This window comes from Schistocerca cancellata, chromosome 3, assembly GCF_023864275.1.
Source record: "Schistocerca cancellata isolate TAMUIC-IGC-003103 chromosome 3, iqSchCanc2.1, whole genome shotgun sequence".
NCBI classification, from domain to species: domain Eukaryota; kingdom Metazoa; phylum Arthropoda; class Insecta; order Orthoptera; family Acrididae; genus Schistocerca; species Schistocerca cancellata.
In genome coordinates, this window is record NC_064628.1 from 625,430,335 (window position 1) to 625,453,015 (window position 22,681).

A 22,681-nucleotide genomic window follows, 5' to 3' on the forward strand; every position below is an offset into this window, starting at 1 on the left:
AACCGAATCACTCAAGGATGTATGCGAAACTTCTGAGTTCAAAGATGCATTATTTTCATATTGAGTGGAGAGAAAGAGTGAGTTTGTCGGATAATATACATAAAAGTTCCTAAAAAGTATTAATAACTACCTCGTATATTGTATTAGGACGCCACGGTGTTCGTTTAAGGTTAACTAGAATCGTAAAAATCTATCGTCAAATCGAGCTATTTCCTCATCTAATAATCTGTATTGTACCGGTCCCTACCTAGTACAAGGTAAATTTGCTTGTATTCCTAGCGTTTTGTATCACACGAGTTTGTAGTTTGGTATAGGAAAATTGTTACATTTGTTGGTGTTGCTTTTTTATGTTGGTGTTTAATAATTAGATGTATACCTAATCAACTGAAATTTCTGTTTGACTGAGAACACTTTTTGTATTTAGGCGGTATGGATCAAAGGGAGCTGCCTTCGGACAGTGACGAGAGTGATGAAGATTATGTGCCTTCAGGTAGGAATTTGTTTTTTAAGTTTTGTCTGTGTGTATTTATATCGTTTTTCCTCCCGTCGCAATCGAAATAAAACATGTACCTGTAGACGGGGCTGTATGTCTTCTTGTATCGGTATGTGAACATGTGCGCATTCAGTAATCAAGAGGTGAAAGTGGTGCATTTCATGTAAGAAAATTTTTGTCGCGTACGAGAGACTGTACGAATAAAGAGATAAGCGTGTGTCGCTTATTCTTAGAGTAGCTTGTATGACGACCAACCTAAAAAATGTAGGTATTTGCTGAAGCGTTTGAAAGAAAAATCGTTTATCAGATCGTAACGAAATGCTGCTGTCATTTCTGGCCACGTGCGTGATAATACAGTGAATTGCCTTAGAATTTATTTTATAGGCCTGTAAATTACATTAAAAGCATTGTTTGAACGTGCGATATAAGACGAATCCGGAATAACCCAATTAATATGTAATTAACCGTTTATAGCCTCTTTGGATACCAAAAAGTTCTCATGTTCAGTTTTCAGTTATTGTATTTGCATTTAGGTACCTGACTAAATATGCCACTTTTCTTAGCAGTAAACGTGCGCAATTTTGCATAATGTTGTGTCACAGTCTGTGGATTTAGTTATCTATCCAAAAGGCTTACTCCAGTGTTCTCACACGTAACCGATATTTTGTGATCAGAGTACGCAATTTGATTTACTTACTTATTCAATCCAAGGATCATCTCAAAATCATGTAGGGAGTTGTCACGGTAATACAATTATTAGCACAAAATACATACATAGAATAGGCAATACTTCAGTATGTTGTACAAGGATAGGATAAATATGCTCTACAAGGATGGTTTCTATCTGTTTCGCTAATTAATTGCCAGGTTAGTTTCAATCATTATCTGAATATACAATGGTTTTTCATTTTAAGGAATTTTTGTGACAATATGTAGCAGCAGCAACTATTAAACCCTCATAAGTCAAGAGCTTAAACATCCCAGAAGAAAAAGAAAGAAAGAAAAAAAAGGAAAAGATGATCTCTTGTCTGGGTATGATTAGACTGTTCAGGTATGTGAGCAGTAGTGGGTGAATTCTGTATGGAGCTTGTAACATCTGAGGTTCTTTCACTGCTCAAGTAGTTGCATTGTTGAAAATTTCAATTGTACACTAGACTTGTTGCCAAGAGTGTGTGTGTGTGTGTGTGTGTGTGTGTGCGCAGCCAAGAGATGTGAATGTGAAATAAAGGTTGTGGTGATGGATTGATGTGCAGGATACCCTGATTTTTACTTTCACATAACAATTAGCACACTCACCATAAAAAAAAGTCTGCTTGGGCAAATTCAGTAAAGGTGTGTGTATTAGATGATGTATGAACCTCCAATGAATACTTTGTCTCATTCTATTTAGCCTTATATGTAGTGCACATAAACTACAAACAGCATAAGAGGGACCACCAAGTCACTCTTACTTCATCCCCTTGGTGCGCTTTGCATACTTGGGTAATAATATTTCTCCCTGTTCCAAAATCCTGCATAATAATGATATGTGTTTTTATTTTTTTTATATAAACTCTTACTCCAGTAATTTGCTCTTCAGTTCTTTCTCTGTTTGGGTCATTCCAGGGTTATGCATAAGGTGTATGCACTAGTAAACAGTTACAATACCCAGAACGATTCTCGAGAAATACCTTTTTTCTCACAGTATTAAATGTGTTTTTATAAATATCATAATGAAAGTGTAATGCCATAAAAAGTTTAAACAATAAATTATTTTCTTTTCTGTGCAGAATAACTTCTACAAAGTGGTTTAAATATGATTTAGTACCATTTGTGAAACTTCATTTTCCTCTGAGGAAGAAATTTATAATAGTTCCGTCTTTTTGAGACGAGCGAACTTGCATGGAGTCTCTTCAGCCTTGTCTTCACTTTAATGTATCCGACCCATATATATATATATAACATTTACATTTGTAGTTTCTAGCCATTAAAGAAAAAGCATGATCTAAGCATTTTATTTATTCATCCAGTGATCATCTCACAATGATACAGGATTTGTGATCATAATGCAGTGAAAATAAGTAGCTCAGAATATACATACACGTTGAACGTATTGAAGTTAGCTTTTACAAGAATAGGACAGGTGATTAGAGTTCTGCTCTGTGTCCTAACACTTTTGTGCTGAAGAAAAGTGTGTGAATCTTGTGTGTGTGTGTGTGGGGGGGGGGGGGGGGAAGAGGTGTTGTTCATTTTACCTGTATAGATTTAGTGCAAATGATGATATCAGTCGCCCGCATCTCGTGGTCGTGCGGTAGCGGTCTCGCTTCCCATGCCCGGGTTCCCGGGTTCGATTCCCGGCGGGGTCAGGGATTTTCTCTGCCTCGTGATGGCTGGGTGTTGTGTGCTGTCCTTAGGTTAGTTAGGTTTAAGTAGTTCTAAGTTCTAGGGGACTGATGACCACAGATGTTAAGTCCCATAGTGCTCAGAGCCATTTGAACCATTTTTTGATGATATCAGTCATACTTTGTAAATGGCTTGTTAAGTTTGAGACTTTTGTGGTTGGTGGGTATTGTTGGGTTTATTTTAGCAGTATAGGTTAAGCAAGTTTATCAGTACCAGCATTTGTGTTCTGCCCTTCCTGTGGATATCACTGTTTCGTGGTTAACTGGTATCAGTTTAGTGGTAGTGGCTAATTGAAGCTACTGATATGTTAGGTTGTTTTTTTATTTTTTAAATTTTTTTAGTGTGAAATTGATGATTTTTTTTGCATTTTTGTTGTACTTTGGGGGGGAAGGGGAGATTGTCTATGCCCATGGATTTTCCCTTGTTTGTTTTTTTTCCCAAGTATATTTTTTATGGCAAAATTACAGATACTTTTGCAATATGGTTGCACGAATGACATCACGGGATTTTAGGTTTAGGTGGGTTGTTGAGTTGGTTTGTTTTATGTTCTGTGGACCATTTGCATGATAAATCGCAGTTATGCGGAATGAGTCGTTTCACATTCGCATTGCAAATTAATTTGTAAATATGGCTAAATGCTGAACATTATAAATCTTTATTTTTTTATATTGTAAGTAGGCTAGTACAGGGGTCAACCAAAGCGTCCGATCCCACCCATCAGCTTTGACCCGTGACATAAGGCTATTGTGGCGTGTGACGTCATGACGGCACGGAGTTTGGTGTGCGTGTGTAGGTGTCGTGATGCTGTTGGTGGTGCCCTCTGGTGGTGTGTTTAAGGGTTTCGTGTTGTGTGGTGTATTGGGGTCAGTTTGGTGTTACTGCTTGTTCTGGCTGGTTCTCGTTTTGGCTGTGTGTGGAGAGGAATTGTTTTCAGTGAGTTAACGATTTAGTGTTTTTGTGTGAAAGCTATTGTAGTGCTGTTCGCTGTAGGTCATGTGCTAATTTGAGTAAATTAATTTGTTGTTGCTCTTGTATAGGTATGGATATGACAGATAAAATTAATAGTGTGTGCTTGCATACTATGATGGGGGTGAGTCTGCTGGGGTTGATAAAATTTCTGCAGCTGTTTGGGTTGTTGGCGGAGGCGGTGAAGTGCGCTGTTTGTGGGCATGACATGACATTGACAAAAGTTCCGGTGTCTCGGACCAGGGACTGTAAGGTGCCATAAGGATAACCAAATGGCGCTCCATACGACGTGGTTTCTGGTTCGAGAAGTCAAAGTTGGGAATGCGCGAGATCGTGTTGTTGACTTACTACTTTTTTTATAAATCCTCTCACAGTTTTTGTGCTCATGAGACTGGTGTAAGTGAGAGGAATGTGCTTGACTGGTTTTCGTTTTGTCGTGAAGTATGTGGGGGGGGGGCGTTGTACCGGGTGGTGGGTGTTCGGAATGTGTTTTTAGGGTTGTGGAGGGGTGGTCTACGAGGGAATTAGTGGGGTTAATTGAGGAGTTTATAGAACTGGGTTCTACTGCAGTTTCTGATGCTTTTTCGTCCTATAGGGGGTTGGGTGAGAGGGGACACAGTCATTTGGTAGTGAACCATAGTTCAGAGTTTAAAAATTATGAGACGGGGGGCTTGTACGAATACCATAGAGAGGATGTGGGGGGGCCGTTAAGTCAGCTCTTGGGAGGGGGAAGAAGCGCTCTTCTAACCTTCAGTCTCATTGTGTGGTTTTTTTTTTTTTTTAAAAAAAAGGCTATTAGTAAGATGTACAGGCCGAAGGTGGTTAGTTAGGGTGGTTTGTGCGGGTGGGTGGCTGCGGCTCGGGGGGGGGGGGGGTGATTAGTTGAGAGTAGTGTTTATGGGGCGGGGGGGGGGGGGTTGTTTGTGATTTACTTGTGGAGGATCTATTTTGTTCAGTTGTAGTGTGTGATTGAGATTTGTTTATTTTGTGTTTGTTTTTTGTTTATGGGTATTTTATTTTGAGGGGAGGTAGGGGTGGGTTGGGTTTTTCTTCTGGTTGTGTATTTTTTCGTTTGTGTGTGTGTGTGTGGGGGGGGGGGGGGCTGGGTGCATGCCTGTATGAGATTGTAGTGGCTGACCTAGGTTACGGCACTGGAATTTTGTTGTGGTAAGTTTTTATTTTTCTTGTTTTTAGTGTATTTGTTGTGTGGTGGGGTGGTTCTGAGTTGTGTGGTTTGTTGTATTGGTGATTTGTATCGTGTGCTGGTTTGTAGGTATGCAGTTGAAAGGAAGTTTTAGATTCTAATTTGTGGTCATATCTGTGGTTTTTTTTGTATTGGGAGTCACTGTTGACCTATGTGGGTGAAGGGAACTCTTTTATTCCAATGGGTGGTTGTGGCTGTGGGTGTTTTGGTATTGGGAGTTGCTGTTGAGCTATATGGGTCAAGGGAAGTGTTAGATTCCAGTTTGTGGGATCAGGAGCTGCTGTTGAGCTATGTAGGTCAAGCGAAGTGTCCGATTCCAGAAGATATTGTGTTTAGTGGAATTTTGGGAGTTTTGTGTTGTTGGTTTTTTTCGTCATTTTGTGTGGTTTGGTATGGTGGTGTGTGTCTATATTTGTTTATGTTTACTTTGTCCCCACCCAAAAACCCCCAGTTTCCCACGCTTGTCCCGTTAGTTTCATTAGGATTTTTGTGGAACATGTGTGTGTTGGTTTTTCAATGTATTTTCGGGTTTGTTGTCATGTTTACATATTGACGTCATAGGTGCCATATTGGAGTTGTAGTGTATGGTCGTTTCCGCCATATTTGTGATGTCATGGGTCAAAGCAGACGGATGGAATCGGACCCTTCCATATTTCCATAGTACAGATGTGAGTTAGTAATTCCTACCCACCTCCTTGTACATATTAGAGAAATAGAAATTACTCTATGGTTTACGAAGAGTTGTCAGTCAGAAACGTTTTCAGTTTATTTTCAAATTTTGCAACTCGGTCTGTCTTAAAAAACAGATGTCTACAGAATGATCTTGGGTGAGAACCACATTTCTTACAGCACATTTTTGAGCAAAAAGATTTTCTTTCTTAACAATGAGTTACCCAGAATGTTATTCCACATGACATTGTTGAATGAAAGTATGCTAAATATGTCATCTTACTGATTTTTCTCTCCCAAAGATTTGCAGTGATTAAGTGCAAATGTGGCAGAACTGAGTTTCTTAGGAGTTCCAAACGTACTTTCTCCAGTTTAAATTCTCATCAATATGGACATGTTGTTATTGTGGTCTTCAGTCCAGAGACTGATTTGATGCAGCTCTCAATGCTACTCTATCCTGTGCAAGTTTCATCATCTCCAAGTACCTGCTGCAACCTGACATTTTTCTGAATCTGCTTAGTGTATTCATCTCTTGGTCTCCTCCTATGATTTTTACCCTCCACACTGCCCTCTAATACTAAATTGGTGATCCCTTGATGCCTCAGAACATGTCCTACCAAGCGATTCTTCTTCTTCTAGTCAAGTTGTGCCACAAATTCCTCTTCTCTATTCTGTTCAGTACCTCCGCATTAGTCACGTGATCTACTCATCTAATCTTCAGTATTCTTCTGTAGCGCCACATTTCGAAAGCTTGTATTCTCTTCTTATTTAAACTATTTACCATCCATGTTTTACTTCCATACATGGCTACACTCCATACAAATACTTTCAGAAAAGATTTCCTGACGCTTGAATCTATATGTGATGTTGACAAATTTCTCTGCTTCAGAAACACTTTCCTTGCCATTGCCAGTCTACATTTTATATCCTCTCTACTTCGACCATCATCAGTTATTTTTCTCCCCTAATGGCAGAACTCATTTACTACTTTAAGTGCCTCATTTCCTAACCTAATTCCCTCAGCATCAACTGATTTAATTTGGATACATTCCATTATCCTTGTTTCGCTTTTGTTGATTTTCATCTTATATCCTCCTTTCGAGACACTGTCAATTCCGTCCAACTGCTCTTCCAGGTCCTTTGCTGTCTCTGACAAAATTACAATGTCATTGGCAAACCTCAAGTTTTTATTTCTTCTCCATGGGTTTTAATTCCTACTCCAATTTTTTTTCTTTTGTTTCCTTTATTGCTCGCTCAGTATATAGATTGAATAACATTGGGGATAGGCTACAACCCTGTGTCACTCCCTTCCCAATTGCGGCTTCCCTTTCATGCCCCTCGTCTCTTATAACTGCCATCTAGGTTCTGTAGAAATTGCAAATAGCCGTTTTCTCCCTGTATTTGACCCCTACCAACTTCAGAAATTGAAAGAGAAGATTCCAGTCAACATTGTCAAAACCTTTCTCTGAGTCGACAAATGTCAGGAACATAGGTTTGCCTTTCCGTAATCTATTTTCTAAGATAAATTGTAGGATCAGTATTGCCTCACATGTTACAGCATTTCTATGGAGTCAGAACTCATCTTCCCCGACTTCGGCTTCTACTAGTTCTTCCATTCGTCTGTAAAGAATTCATGTTAGTATTTTGCAGCCGTGACTTATTAAACTGATAGTTCGGTAATTTTCACACCTGACAACACCTGCTCTCTTTGGGATTGGAATTATTATATTCTTCTTGTAATGTGAGGGTGTTTTGCCTGTCTCGTACATCTTGCTCACCAGATGGTAGAGTTTAGTCAGGGTTGGCTCTCCCAAGGTATCAGTAGTTCTAATGGAATGTTGTCTACTTCTGGGGCCTTGTTTTGACTTAGATCTTTCAGTGCTCTGTCAAATTTTTCACACAGTATCATATCTCCCAATTCATCTTCATCTACATCCTCTTCCATCTCCACAATATTGTCCTCAAGTACATCGCCCCTGTATAGACCCTCTTTATACTCCTTCCACCTTTCTGCTTTCCCTTCTTCACTTAGTACTGGTTTTCTGTCTGAGCCCTTGATATTCATACAAGTGGTTTTTTCTCCAAAGGTATCTTTTAATATTCCTGTAGGCAGTATCTATCTGACCCCTAGTGATATATGCCTCTACATCCTTACATTTGTCCTCTAGCCATCCCTGCTTAGCCATTTTGCGCTTCCTGTCAATCTCATTTTTGAGTCGTTTGTATTCCTTTTTGCGTGCATCATTTACTGCATTTTTATGTTTTCTCCTTCCATCAGTTAAATTCAGTATCTCTTCTGTTGCCCAAGGATTTCTACTAGGCTTTGTCCTTTTACCTACTTCATCCTCTGCTGCCTTCACAATTTCATCTCTCAAAGCTACCCATTCTTCTTCTACTGTATTTCTTTCCCTTGTTCTTGTCAATCGTTCCCTAATGCTTTCTCTTAAACTCTCTACAACCTGTGATTCTTTCAGTTTATCCAGGTCCCGTCGTCTTAAATTCCCACCTTTTTGCAGTTTCTTCAGTTTTATTCTACAGTTCATAACCAATAGATTATGGTCAGAGTCCACACCTGCCCCTGGAATTGTCTTACAATTTAAAACATGTTTCCTAAATCTCTGTCTCACCATTGTATAATCTACCTGAAAACTTCCAGTGTCTCCAGGCCTTTTCCATGTATACAGCCTTCTTTCATGATTCTTAAACCAAGTGTTAGCTGTGATTAAATTATGGTCTGTGCAAAATTCTACCAGGTGGCTTCCTCTTTCATTCCTTACTCTCATTCCATATTCACCTACTACTTTTCCTGGTCTTCCTTTTCCTACTATCTAATTCCACCCGCCCATGACTATGAAATTTTCATCTCCCTTCATTATCTGAATAATTTCTTTATCTCGTCATACACGTAAAAGTTTTGAAATTTCCAACATATTTATTATTTCCTCACCATGTGTTACCTTTATCATTGGTTTAGTACCCCTCCCTGATGTTCAGAAGTGAATATGAATATGGTGTGCCTTTTCACAATAGAGAGTGAGACTATTCACAGAAAACCAGTTAGTGACACTCTTAAGAATGTTGTTTACCACTTCTTCTGTTGCTGTATTCATGCTTGGATTGATTACAAAACTGTGGTCATCCACAAAAAGAACTAATACTGCTTCTTGTATATTTGACAGAAACGCAAGGAACACTGGTGGACCTAAGATTGAGCCTTGGAGAACTCCACATCTGCCATTTTGATTTCACAGACTGTCTAAGCTGATGCACAGTATCTGATTTGTCACTATTTTCGTTTTGGTTAGTAGCCCGCTTCTCATGGTTGAATGCGGTATTATAACTATCTTTCCTCCCCACCACCTGCATTTATTAATCATGTCCCAATTAACATGCAGTTTTAGATACATGAATAACATAGTGTGTGCTCAATAACATTCAACATAACAGTAGATGCAGGATGCTCAATCCAAAAGTAATGCGCCAAAAAAGTGTAATTTTGCACCTACTCTCTGTTCCTTTCAACTGCCTTATGTATCCATGGAATTAAGGCCTGAATGTCTGAACGGAAAAAGTCGGGAATAGCATGTTTGAGCCACAGTCGTCACAAGTAAGTCATTGTCTTCAAATCTTGTACCATGAAGGGATTACATCAGTTTACCAAGGAGGTGGTAATCACATGTAGGCAGATCAAAGCTGTGGGGGTGGGGCCTTCAGTGTTGTCTAATTGTGCTATGCAATTTCAGTGAGGTTTTCTCACATGTATGTGAATGTGCATTATGATGTTACCGTAAAAATTAATGTTTTGCCATTGTTATTGAACATGTTTTATTCAAGCATGAAGTTCTTTATGGGTTGCCACGTACACTTCAGAGCTGATAGTGATTCCTATGGCATGATGTCCACAAGCAACAGTCTTCCTGAATTGAGGAAATATGGTAGCTATCACTTTTCCTGCTGGAGGCACAGTTTTGAATTTCTTCATATATGACAAATTTCATGAGACAATTCGATCAATTAACCTTTAGTCTGTGGTTCAAAGTTATCCAAACAGTTCTCATTTTTGCAAGGAAGAGAATTGTTCCAGGATGAGATTCTCACTCTGCAGCGGAGTGTGCGCTGATATGAAACTTCCTGGCAGATTAAAACTGTGTGCCCAACCGAGACTCGAACTCGGGACCTTTGCCTTTCGTGGGCAAGTGCTCTGCCAACTGAGCTACTGAAGCACGACTCACGCCCGGTACTCACAGCTTTACTTCTGCCAGTACCTCATCTCCTACCTTCCAAACGAGGCACCTTCTAGACGAGGTACTGGCAGAAATAAAGCTGTGAGTACTGGGCGTGAGTCATGCTTCGGTAGCTCAGTTGGTAGAGCACTTGCCCGCGAAAGGCAAAGGTCCCGAGTTCGAGTCTCGGTTGGGCACACAGTTTTAATCTGCCAGGAAGTTTCAAGAGAATTGTTGTAGTGTTCCAAAATTTTGTTGCACACTGTCTTTTGTGTTGCTTAGTAGACATTCTAGAGTTCTACCTGGCACAACCCTTTTACTGCTTCAACTCTCTCAATATTCTGCATACACTCACTTCTCTTACTCCCGCAGAGACTGTAAGTTTGTTCATTGTTATGTGTTTGTCAGCCAACATCAGACTGTGAAAACCTGCACATTGTGCTGTGCAGTAATGAGTATAGTAGGGAAGGTGAATTGTCAACTTATGTTTATTAGGAGAACTTTATAGGTCATCTACAAAGGAGGCAGCACACTGAACACTCGTGTGAACCGTTCTTGAATACTAGTAGAGTTTGTGAAATGTCCACCATATTGGATTGAAGGAAGACAGTGAAGCAGTTCAAAGGTGTAATGCTGGATTTGTTACTAGTAGGTTCAGTCCGCATGCAAATATTAGAGAGATGCTTCATTAACTCAAATGGGAATCCCTTGTGGCAAGACAACTTTTCATGGTGCATTGTTGAGAGAGAATTCAGAGAACTGGAACTTGTGGTTGAATGCAGATAGATTCTGCTGCTGCCAATGTATATTTTACAGAAGGACCACAAAGATAAGAGAAATTAGGGCTTTTACGAAGGCACATAGGCAGTTTTTTTTTTCCTCTCCTCACGCCATTTGTGAGAGGAGCGGGAAAGGGATTGGCTACTAATGGTACAAGGTATCAATCACCATGCACTTTACGGTGACTTGTGTACTGTGCATGTAGCTGCAAATGTAGACCTGTCACTCTGTGGAAGTTCGTGCATATTGGTATGCCTGTTTCACCAGATAATCTGCTTCCCAACGACTAACTGTATCAATACTGTCAACCCCATACACCTTATTCAGTCTCATTTGAATGTTCGTCATTGTCTCGTTCTCACAAAACAGGAACTCTACAACGGAACTTTGCTTCAAATGAACATCAAATGATGGAGTGCTGTGACAGTGCGACTTGCAGTAACAGGTTCAATTAAATTTGAATACAATTGGAAAAAAAAATTTATGACCTATGTGAATAGCAAATATGTTGAACAGAAATTGGATTTTTTTTGGGGGGGGGGGGGGGGGGGAGTTGTTCATTCCTTTTGGAATGACCCGCATACTTTTTGAGCCTTATGTGTTTATAATTTTTCATAATTGAAATTTTAGTGTTAAAAGTGGGTCATTGATGCTGAAAAGTAGAGTAGATTAAATTAGATTCAGTTTTCGTTCCATAGACCCAAAAAATGAGATGATTCTCTTGGGTATGGAACATGTCAGAAAGTATAACTTAAAAACATAAAACATTTTAATACAATGCTTACTACCCTTATCATTTGCCAGGAAATTGTCTAAATAGGTGAATACAATGTGGTAAACTGGAACAGCTAATATTTACAGAATTAACACGCTGTCAGAATAAAACATTATGCACTATTGATAAATTTATCAGACAATTGAAAACCCAGGATGGAATGTACACTATTCTCTCCTTTTCCACTACTTCCCCCTCCCCCTCCCCAACTCTCCCTTATCCTCTGTCTAAACTGCAGCATTTCACTGTCCACTACCGCCAGCCATAATATACCACCCCCTCCCCACCCCAGCCTCCTCTTAACCCCACTCAGTCGCCACTCCCATCATGCACTGATGCTGCTGCTTGCAGTGTGGTTTCAGTTGCCTCAGACTGCAGTCACTTTTGTGAGTCGCTTTTGTGTGTGTGTGGGGGGGGGGGGGGGGGCTTTGCGTGTGTGTCTTGTTGATGATGAAGGCCAATGGCCGAAATCTTTAATTGTGTCAGTCTTTCTTTGTGCCTATCTCAGACTCAGCATTACCGCTATATGGTGAGTAGCAACTTTCCTTCTCATAATATTAATAAATTTACCATACACAAAATCGTAATCTTGACTGTTGGGACCAAGTGCTGTCAAAACTGAAATCTTAGACATTTTTACTTAAGCTGGCGTAACATTCTCTGTTAAGATATTCATCTATAAGAGTAGAAGGAGTTGCCTATCAAAAAGTCTTTCAATCTGTGTTTAAATGTGTTTTTAGTGTTTGACACATTCCTGCAAAAACTTAAAGTATTTTATGAACTTCTTCCTCAGATACCAAGGTGACTAAAATATGTTCTTAAGAACATACACAGCCATTTGCATAGTTCTTGTAGAGGAACTACAGATTATGATTGTTTTCTATTAAATATTTGGCAGTATTTCACTGTGCAGAGAAAATACACATTTTAAAACTCTTTTTATTATATGAATAGGATGTTGGCTGTAGGAAAATTGTCACTCGCCATACTTGTCACTCGCCTGACATCTATGTTCAACTGTTCCATGATGTCGGCACATGCATTGGTGCCACTTGCTACACATAAGCATTTTCCTATGTATAGTGTCTTCAGTTTGTGCATGTGGTGTGTGTCATTTGTGTATTGTTTTTAACTTTGGCATACATTATTTTGAGACTAAGGATTATTGCTACACAATGAAAACTCTTTGCCTCTGAAGATATGTCTGCCTGTGTGCACAAATAGCCCTAATGAAGCTCATGTGACCATTGCTTGACAGCTCTGGTTGATCTTACTGACAGTCTTTGCTGCCGTTAATGAAAGAAAAGAATTACAACTGAAATTAAATTTAATATGAATACTAACTTTCAAGTAAACAAATATTTGATCAACCTGTGCAAAGATGGTAGTTATTGTGCAACAAGAATATTTAACAGGGCTTGTTTTAATGCCATGCTAGATTATGTGAAGATTAATGCAATTAAAACACTTAAAAATTCAGGTATCATATAGGTTAACCCTTTGTTTCCTGACATAAGAAAAAATTTACTTTTTAACGTTTTCTTTGCAGAATTTATGCTATTGTGGCCTCAAATGACGGTAGGATTTTTTGTGAAATTTTATTTTATTTTTTACAACTTTTTTCACTCCTGGTACTCAGAAGTACCGTCAGACTCCATGGACAGAATCACAACATGCGCAGAAAAATGCTCCAGTTTTTATAACTTGTACTTTATTCCACGTAAATATTAAATATTTTTACATTAGCAAATTATACAAAAATACTATATTTCTGATTTCTTAAATTTCGCATAAATTTACCTTGTAGAGCAACTTTACAATACATAGTAACTTAGCTATACATTTTTGACAGTATATACATATCACATATTTAGTGATACCTCATGAAATTGTAGGAAACAGTTCTTTTTCTCATTGTAGCACAAATACACTTTACATGTACTACATTGTGAATGTGGTCTCGACTGAATTTTATTTTTCGCACACATTTCGCATCGTCCTCTTTTACAACTGAACACTACAAAATGGTTTCCTCGGTTGCCAAGACGTACATCCTTAGGAACAGAAAAGTTATCTTTCCTTCTCTTTGGGGGAGTTATTTCATCTTTACCAGAGTTTCTCTTTTTGAGATTTGGCACTTGCTGTTCATTCATTAGCCCTAGTGCCACAGCACGCCTGAATTCCAGCAGTGGCAGTGCCCCATGTAGATCACTGAAAATGACGTAAGCATTGACAAAAGAAATTTCTATTGCTCCCTAGAAGAGACGGTGCCACCATTTCTTTGATCGCCTGTCAAGACCATAAGCTGAACGTAATCTGTCCGCATGATCCACATCACCCATGTTTTTATTGTAATCACATACAATAGCTGGACATGGTATTGTCATACTAGTTCCATCTTTCTGTTTTCTTGACACTACGCTCTGTTCAGTGCCATGGAAGTTTGACGCAAAATACACTACTTTATTGTCCCTCCATTGAAATACTGTTAGGTCTAAAGATGACACTCTGTGATTTGATTCCCCACGCTTTAGACATTTTTCTTTAGGTAAATTCGCTGGCAAACCTTTCCTGTTTGTTCTAATTGTTCCACAGGCAAATGTATTTACGGATTTTAATTTCTCCAAAAGTGGAATAGAAGTGAAAAAATTGTCAAAGTACAATTTTCTGTACTGACCCCAATACGGTTTAGACAATTTCAGTACTACTCTCTCCCCTAAACCGTACCCTTCAAAGTCCTTCTCCAGTGTCTCATTTCTACCTTGATACACTTCAAAATTGAGTGTGTATCCTTTTTGATCACAAATTGCCCATAGTTTATAGCCTCTTTTGATTGGTTTTAATGGATTATATTGCTTTATGCTACTTCTTCCCTTGAAGACAATCATTGATTCATCAATACTGAGTTCTCTAGTGCCCCTGCATATGGACATAAACTGCTTATTCAAAGCAGTCAGAGGCGGGCGTATTTTATACAGTTTATCAGTGTTTCTTTCTGGAATTTTTGTGTTGTCGTTAAGATCTAAATTACTCAAAATAAAATCAAACCTGTCCCTACTCATGCATCGCCTTAAAATAGAAATACCAAGGTCATCACATGCAGACCAGTAGTGTTTCCACGACGGCAGCTTGTGGTAACCCATAAATAAATTAATTCCCAAAAAAGCAAACAGCTCATGTTCCTTCAGATTTAAAATTTTTCCCTTCTGTGTTGCGTAAAGATTGCTCTGGAAAATTATGTCTTCTACAATTGGCTTCAAAATGAAAATAAAAACATCAGTAGCTGTGAGGCAATCCTGAAATAGTTCTTCCATAGGCCCTGCAAAACGAATACATGAATGGAAATAGTACTGCAGTTGTCACAGACGGAACAGGATTCTATAGTAATTCGTGAAATGAAAAAGAAGAAATTGACTAATGCTGAAAAAGAATTTATGATAATCTAAGTGTAAGAAGATACCTTCACTATATCTGTATTCACAGTTCCTTGTTTCAATGTGTTTGTCTCTCCACATTCTCTTTGCCCAATATTCACATTGAGGTGAAGATGTAAACGGCAAAGAACTCTCTGAGGGATCATTATCCGAACAAGTGGAGTTTGTTTCACAATCTGCCTCTTGCAAATTGCACGAAAAAGCTTTGTCAAAATTATTAACATTCTCGTCATCATCTTCGATGTCAGTATCCTCTGAAATATCAGAGGGAATGTCCTCATACAAAATTGCTTCAATCTCTGCATCACTCAAAGGTCGAAAGTAGCCACCAGTTTTACGATTTTCGTCCATCTGTGTGAGAAAAAGTGGAGGTAACGCACTGTTGCTACAATAAAGTGTTCGCACAACCTGGCGGTACTAATAAGTCCGCTTCATATTTTCCACTTTATCTCACTCACTTGTAACGTAATGCTTCAAACTATTACAAAAAAACAAAGAAGGTAACTACTTACAATGGAAAGCTCAACGGAAGTTTCAATAAATTGCGCACAAATTCAGGGCAACACCATGGAAACAAGCACATACAATCTTCTGTTTTCACAGCAGCGCGCGAATAACAATTTCAAGCTCTGACCGCCAGAGAGGTCTATATATTGCACAATAACATCTCTGAAACAGTAGAGCAGAGTTACTGTTATGTACCGGCAGGCTCTCAGATCACGAAACTGCACCACAAGAAAATAATGAGAGTCAAAACTTACTGGTACTTTTAAGTACCGTCAGGCAACAAAGGGTTAAAATCTTTGGTAATGTGTTTCTCCCTATTCTGCACTGCCCTTTCAGTTTCAGCCAAGATAGCACCATGGCTCCGCATTTGGAGGGGTGTGGCTCTGGCAAATACTGGGAATAGTTACTTGTTTGTTAATGTGGTGTTATCCCAAAGACATGTGCTTTTAGGGGAGTTTGTGGCCTATTTGAATCCATTTATTTTGAACTAGGGATACAAGGACGTGATAGGTCTGCATGCAGTACAGTCTGGGGATGTATATCTAAAAATTACTGTTGTAAATGCCAACAGCTATTGATCTTATTGTGATGTGTAGGAATAAAATTGATTATAGATCTTTAGTGGTAGAGTAATTAGAACACCAACAAGCAGTCATCGGACTTTGGTGTGCAGTTCGTTTGGTTAACATTGAGCTAAACATTGAGCTGCGGGAGGCTGTAGGGTAAGTGGGCACTGTGGGAGTAGGTGCCTGGTGCATGAGGAGCGAGGCCATTCTTCCCATCATTTGCATCCTCACTGGCTAACATTTCTGATGCTGCTGTGGGTAATAGTCAACATAAATAATTTTTCATTGCACAGGTGCAAGGAAGATTTTATTGCCTTATTTTTTTCCAGGGAGAGAGATAGGCGAGGGAGTGGGGTGGAAGTTGCTCATAATAAAGAAAAAACACAGGTTGCAAAATTTTTTAGTGGCTTTCCTTCTTTGTGAACTCTTGGCTGCATTCATTATATTGTTTAGATGCAATCCTATCTTCTGCATATGTTACCTCAGGATGTACTTGATGAACTGGAAGTGTGTTCATTCCTCCCTGGACTGAGGTTCCAGAATTTTGGTGGATTCCAGAGAATGTGTCTGAAAAATTGTGTCTGGTTCATACTCTGTAAAACCAACTTCTTGTTCAGCAATATAGGCAAGCAGGCCTTGTCCAATCATACAAGGGAAAGAAGCAAGCTGGGCTTGAGAATGCTAGAAAGGTTATGGTGTCTCCACAAATGGTCATGGTTCCAATTCTACTGCATCAGGTGTAGCCACCTCTGGACCCACTCAGCTGATCGTCAACTCGAAAAATGGAAAGGACAGTCCTGATGGTGTCCTCGATTTGGCAGGTGCACTGTAAAATATAATTACCAGTTTCAGTTAAGAAAGGTAGTATTTCTAATTGTCTCCATTTTTAGCCTGCTGCAGTGCAGGCAGGGAGTGCATCATGCAGTTGTGGTATGTTGCACCAACCAGGCATTATTTCCAGCGAATCACATCAGACTTATATTGCAGGAACTTCTGAACAATGGCCAATGGTTACGTACTACAGAGAGATGGTGTGATGAAGGCAGAGATCCATTTGCATCTGTTGGCTGCTGTGAGACACGTCTTCTTGGGACATTGGTAGCCTGTTAATATCTTTCGAGATGTGTTCCCAGACAGTAATATTGCCTCAAAAATGCAGCTTCAAAAGTAATTGTAGTATTGTGTTTGGACTGAAGCCTTTTTCACCAAACAGCAAGAGAGTGTTGCTGCCTGTGACATGTTAGTGATGAGTTTGATATGTTTGTTTTTGGAATAGAGCATTGGGACAGGTTTCAAGCACGTACCCTACCTCAGTGTTTTTGACAAAAGGTACTGCTAAAGATTTAGGTGAAGGATTTGAGGCAAGTGAATCCCAATCTGAGATAGATCTGAAAAGGCAAGTGGTTCAGATGGCCGTGTATGGCCCTAATGTTAATAAGGCATTCCTAAGAAAGCTGAATAGCAAGCTCAAAGTCGAGGGTAATCCAGATGGCTCCTTATGTTTGGACTAAAACAGATTGTATTTGTGTTGATTAGCACCTTGTTCAGTTTCTGAGAGCTTTATGTAATTTGTTTAAATATGTTCCTTCGCATCAAGCTGATTTCAACAATATTACAAGCAATCTCTGTTGGTCCATTATGGCCAGGGGACATTGGCTGGTGTGTACTTTTCAATTCAATAAACTTTACCAACAGCTGTATACTTTAAGATATTTTATTTTTAAAACAACCAGTTTTGGCAATTTTGCCATCTTCAGGCCCCCTGCATAATAAGAGTATACATGAAGTAATATAAGGGTCTACAAACCAAGTTTACAAGAAGTGACAGGTAATCATAATACCACTTAGGCTTAATAATGATGAAAGTATTGGCATTAAATCAAATGTATATGTACATCCAGCACAATAGACTAAAACATGTTTATGTATTTGTTAGTAGCATCAAACCAAACCTCTGTGTATATTCAGCACAATAGACTAAAATATGTGTACATATTTGTTAGTCATAAAACTATTTAACATCACAGATTTACTAGGGAACATGTAAATTCAGTAAAAAGATCAGGACTAGATAGTGTACAATCAGAAGCTCCATATAAACAAAGCTTGTCTTTTTAATTTTTTGCTATGTTTAATTTTTTTATTTACTTTTTATAATAATAAAATCCTATAAAATTATTTTAGATGGGGGACCGCATAGTATGTAAGTGTGCCAATCTTCATTTAAAGTAAAGTGTCATACAGTAAGCTATGAAATACAAAAGTATGCATATTAACAACTTAGATAATATCGCGGATGGTAAGACATATAGTTATCACAACATCAAAAATAACTTAATGCAAAACCCAACCGCAGTTGGTATATTAAGTGAAAATTGCATGGATAGTGAACACTAAGAATATTCACAATTATCTTGTGGCCTATGTTGCACAGTAAATCAGAATAAAAGATACGATTGGTTTCCTTTATATCACTTAACAGGTCGTCATTACCACAGTGAAACAAATCAACAAGAAAGTCAAATCTTACTTTAAGCGATGTGAGTCCTCTAAGTTCACATCCAACAACTTCTTACAGTTTCACTGGGAGTATAAGGCATTAACTATCATGACCTACCTATAGATGCCAAACCATCTAAATTCTAAGACATAGCAAGTTGTGCTGCAATAGGGAATGTGGGTACAGAAAAAAATAAAAGGTAAATGAGTGTGCAAAAACAACCATATTGTCAAAACTGAATCCCATAAAATGAGTATCATGTATCTTATCTCCATGGACACTAAAACTCATCTCCAGTGTGAACATCATAACATTCTCCGTAAACTGTATGGGGAAGTAAGGACACCATTGACACGCTGATAAAGTAAGCGGGTTGTAATCTTACTCATCATATGTAGTCAAGACATACCGAATTCACACAAGTGAATTGGGGAATGTGTCAGTTTGGGTCTAAGAAGCAATTGGCTTATGGTGGTAGCTGACAATAGGCGACACTAGTTCCCATATTATTTAAGCCCTTACATGTTTCACCTTTGTTTCCGACAATATACGGCTGTTCTCCTATATTTTGTTGTCTAAGAGTGAACACAATTTTTCATCCTTATTATAATTTTTCATCCTTACTATATTGCACTGATTGTTTACCTGAAGCTTACTATATGTCACCTTCAGATGAACTCGTAGATCTTGTTTTCTGCAACTCTTTGTATCTGCTTTATAGCAAACTACTCCCATGGTAGGGAGCATATGTTTATTAGTGACCATGTTTTTAGTTTATTTGTATCTTATACGATACCTTATAATGTGAACTAGAGTTACCTATCACCTTTCAGTCAGATGTCTGTGTTGTCCTTACTTCCCCGTACAGTTAAGGGGGAAAGTTATGATGTTCTCACTGGAGATGAGTTTTGGTGTCCATGGAGATAGATGATACTCGCTGTATGGACTTCAGCTTCAACAATATGGTGGTCTTCACACCTCATTTACCTTTTATTTTTTTCCATACCCATGTTCCCTATCATGATACAACTTGCTATGTCTTAGTATTTAGATGGTTTGGCATCTGTAGATAGTTCTTGTTAGGTAGTGCCGTATACTCCCAGTGAAATTGTATAAAGTTTTCGGATGTGAACTTTGAGGGCTTGCCTTGCTTAAGTAGGATTTGACTTTCTTGTTGATTTGTTTCACTGTGGTAACGCCGACCTGTGAAGTGATACAAAGGAAACCAATCGTATCTTTTATTCTGATTTACTGTGCAACCTAGGCCACAAGATAATTGTTAATATTCTTAGTGTTCGCTATGCATGCTATTTTCCTTAATATTTCGAATGCCAGTGGGTTTTGTGTCAAGTTATTTTTGATGCTGTGAGTACTACTTATCTTACCATCCGTGATATTGTCTGGGCTGTAAATATGCATATTATTGTATTTCGTAGCTTACTGTATGACATTTTACTTTAAATGAAGATTGGTAATCATATATACTATCGGTTCTCCACCTAAAAGAATTTTATAGGATTTTATAATTACAAAAAATAAATAAGTAAATAAATCATAATAAAAATAAATAGAAAATTTAAAAAAAAAGAGCTTTGTTTATACGGAGTGCTTGATTGTACACTGTCTAGTGCTGATCTTTTTACTGAATTTACATGTTCCCTAGTAAATCTGTGATGTTAAATAGTTTTATGACTAACAAATATGTACACATATTTTAGTCTATTGTGCTGAATATACACAGAGGTTTGGTTTGATGCTACTAACAAATACATAAACATGTTTTAGTCTGTTGTGCTGGATGTACATATACATTTGATTTAATGCCAATACTTTCATCATTTTTAAGCTTAAGCGGTATTATGATTACCTGTCACTTCTTGTAAACTTGATTTGTACACCCTTATATTACTTCATGTATGCTCTTATTATGCAGGGGCCTAAAGGTGGCAAAACTGCCTAAACTGGTTGTTTTAAAAATAAAATAAAACATCTTAAAGTGTACAGCTGTTGGTAAAGTTTATTGGATTGAAAAATATTACAAGCACAGAAGTTTTGCGCTGTTTGGTGGGTGGAAAATAAAATGGTGTCAGTCCAGGCTCAGCAAATATTAATGGCTGTTTAAAAATTGTTTCTGTCTAAATTTCAGTTGGATGTCCTCTTAAAACTCTTTTCCTGTGTACTTTCCTCCAGTTCATCCCAGAGAAGTAATGAGAAAATTTGTCAAACCAAAAGTGTGTAGAAATGGGCCAGCTACTAAACAGATCTAAGTGACAACATAAATCAGTCGCAACCTCAAAAAACAGACATCAGGTAAGAACAGAAAAGCTCTGAGTCAATGTGACATATTGGAGAAAGATATCTTGGCATGATGGAATGAGTGCCTATGTTTATGAAGCGTATGGTATCCAAAATTCTGCATAAATTGCCCCTGGCTTGTTTTTTTCATAAAGAGTAGTCCACGTTTAGTCCTACTGACCATGAGAAGAGGGAGTTGGGCATAGCATTGGTGCACAGCTTCTGAAATGCACTTGGTAGGTACAGTGAAACAGTAGCTGAGAAAAGGACAGCTAAGAAGTCCTCAAATGTACATGAGAAAAAGAAGAAGAGTGCTACAGACTACGAAAACAAAATTCGTGGAAAGTGCTGGGAATGAGGTGTCAGAGATTGAAGTAGTAGTTCTATCACTAAAGACTACCTGCTTGTCACTTTACTTAATGTCCACATATGTGTCCTTATCATGTTAGTCCATTACTGTGTCTTCCATAATCATTTTATTTAAATGGTATTTGGCTTTTATTCTTAGAGCTCTTTGTGAAAAGTATAATTTTTTACTGAAATGGATAATGCTCTTCTGTTTTCTCCCAACAGCTGATTGTTCCTAATGTAAATGTTTATTAATCTTTTATTTCCTTTGCAACCTAGCCTCATTCTACACTGCCCAGTCACATTAATGTGACCACCTGTCAAAATCCTGGTTATGGTCCCCAAGAATAGATGCATACTTGTGTTGATCCATTGTGCCTTCCAGAGTGACAAGGTCGCCCAGGAAATGCCATGAAAACATTGCCTGATTCTATCATTCACTCCCCAAGCTTGGACTACTCTGACGATTGTTGCAGAGTGCTTGCTTTCAGATGTTTCACACCGTATGTGCCAACAGCCATCTATCCGATCGAGCATATAACTCGATTAATCTTTAAAGGCCACCTGTCACCTTTCAGAGAATGTCCAGTTGCTCTATTAACATGCAAAATGGCAGCATTAGTTGCCAATGAACAGCAGTCAGCATAAGTGCATGCACCAGTAGCCAGCTGCAGAGGCCCATATGCAGCAACATTAGCTGAACAGTCATCGAGGAGACACTGTTGGTAGCCCATTGGTTCATCTGGGTAGTCAGTTACTTAGCAGTTGCACATCTCTGTGGCCACTGGTGCAACAATGTTGCCTCAATGTCAGTTTTGGATAAAGCCAGTTTGCTATGCATGATGTACTTTAACCACGGCGGCACGTGAACAGTTTACAAACTTAGCTGTATCATAAAAGCTTCAAGCCTTGGCCCGAAAGCCGATGATCATGCCCTTCTGGACATCAGATAAATTCCTCTGTTTCCGCATTACGACAATGACTGCACTGTTTCCAGTCTCCCCCAGCATGCTTCCTCTACTGCTGGTGATACCACCTGCTGCCTGTGGGTGGTTATTGCACTTTGACATTGAACATAGGTGATGGCCACATTAATGTGACTGGATTATTTAATTTTCCTGTAATTTCTGTTTTAAAATTACATTTTGCTCTTAATCCTATTGTCAGATTCAGGTACATTTATTTTATGGTTAAAATATACCGCATTCATTTAAAGTGTTCTTTCTTTTAACTCTGAACATAGGCCCCATTATGTTCCTATGTGTTGACAAAATTTGTAGATATTGTCATAAAATCGATCAAAATTTGTTAGTATCTAAGCACAGTGTGACCCTGGAAAACCCAGGGGAATTTTTTGTTAGAACTGCTGGACATACTATCAAAACATCACACACTTTATTTGTACAATTGTTCAGTAATATGTTGACAGAACAGTACACACCAAATATAGGTGGGGGAGTTGTCATTTGTTTTAGCGGATGACAAGAATAGTGTGGTAAATTTTTTTTTTTTAAATTCTGTGTATATGGACTCATGGCT

General features: G+C 38.5%; 1 protein-coding gene across 3 annotated transcripts in view; it reads left to right on the forward strand.

Moving 5' to 3' along the window:
- The first annotated feature begins 19 nt into the window (after positions 1-19).
- Positions 20-22,681, forward strand: part of LOC126175544 (craniofacial development protein 1) — a 57,671-nt gene continuing 35,009 nt past the window's right edge. Inside the window, exons 1-2 of one of the 3 annotated variants that reach the window (XM_049922386.1) lie at positions 20-257; positions 425-490. In XM_049922386.1, the coding sequence (XP_049778343.1) occupies positions 430-490 (61 nt within the window). In that variant the 5' untranslated portion in view covers positions 20-257; positions 425-429. Of the gene's footprint in view, positions 258-284; positions 331-424; positions 491-521; positions 603-22,681 lie in introns of those variants that run through there. The other 2 variants (XM_049922387.1, XM_049922388.1) reach the window with 2 other exon arrangements.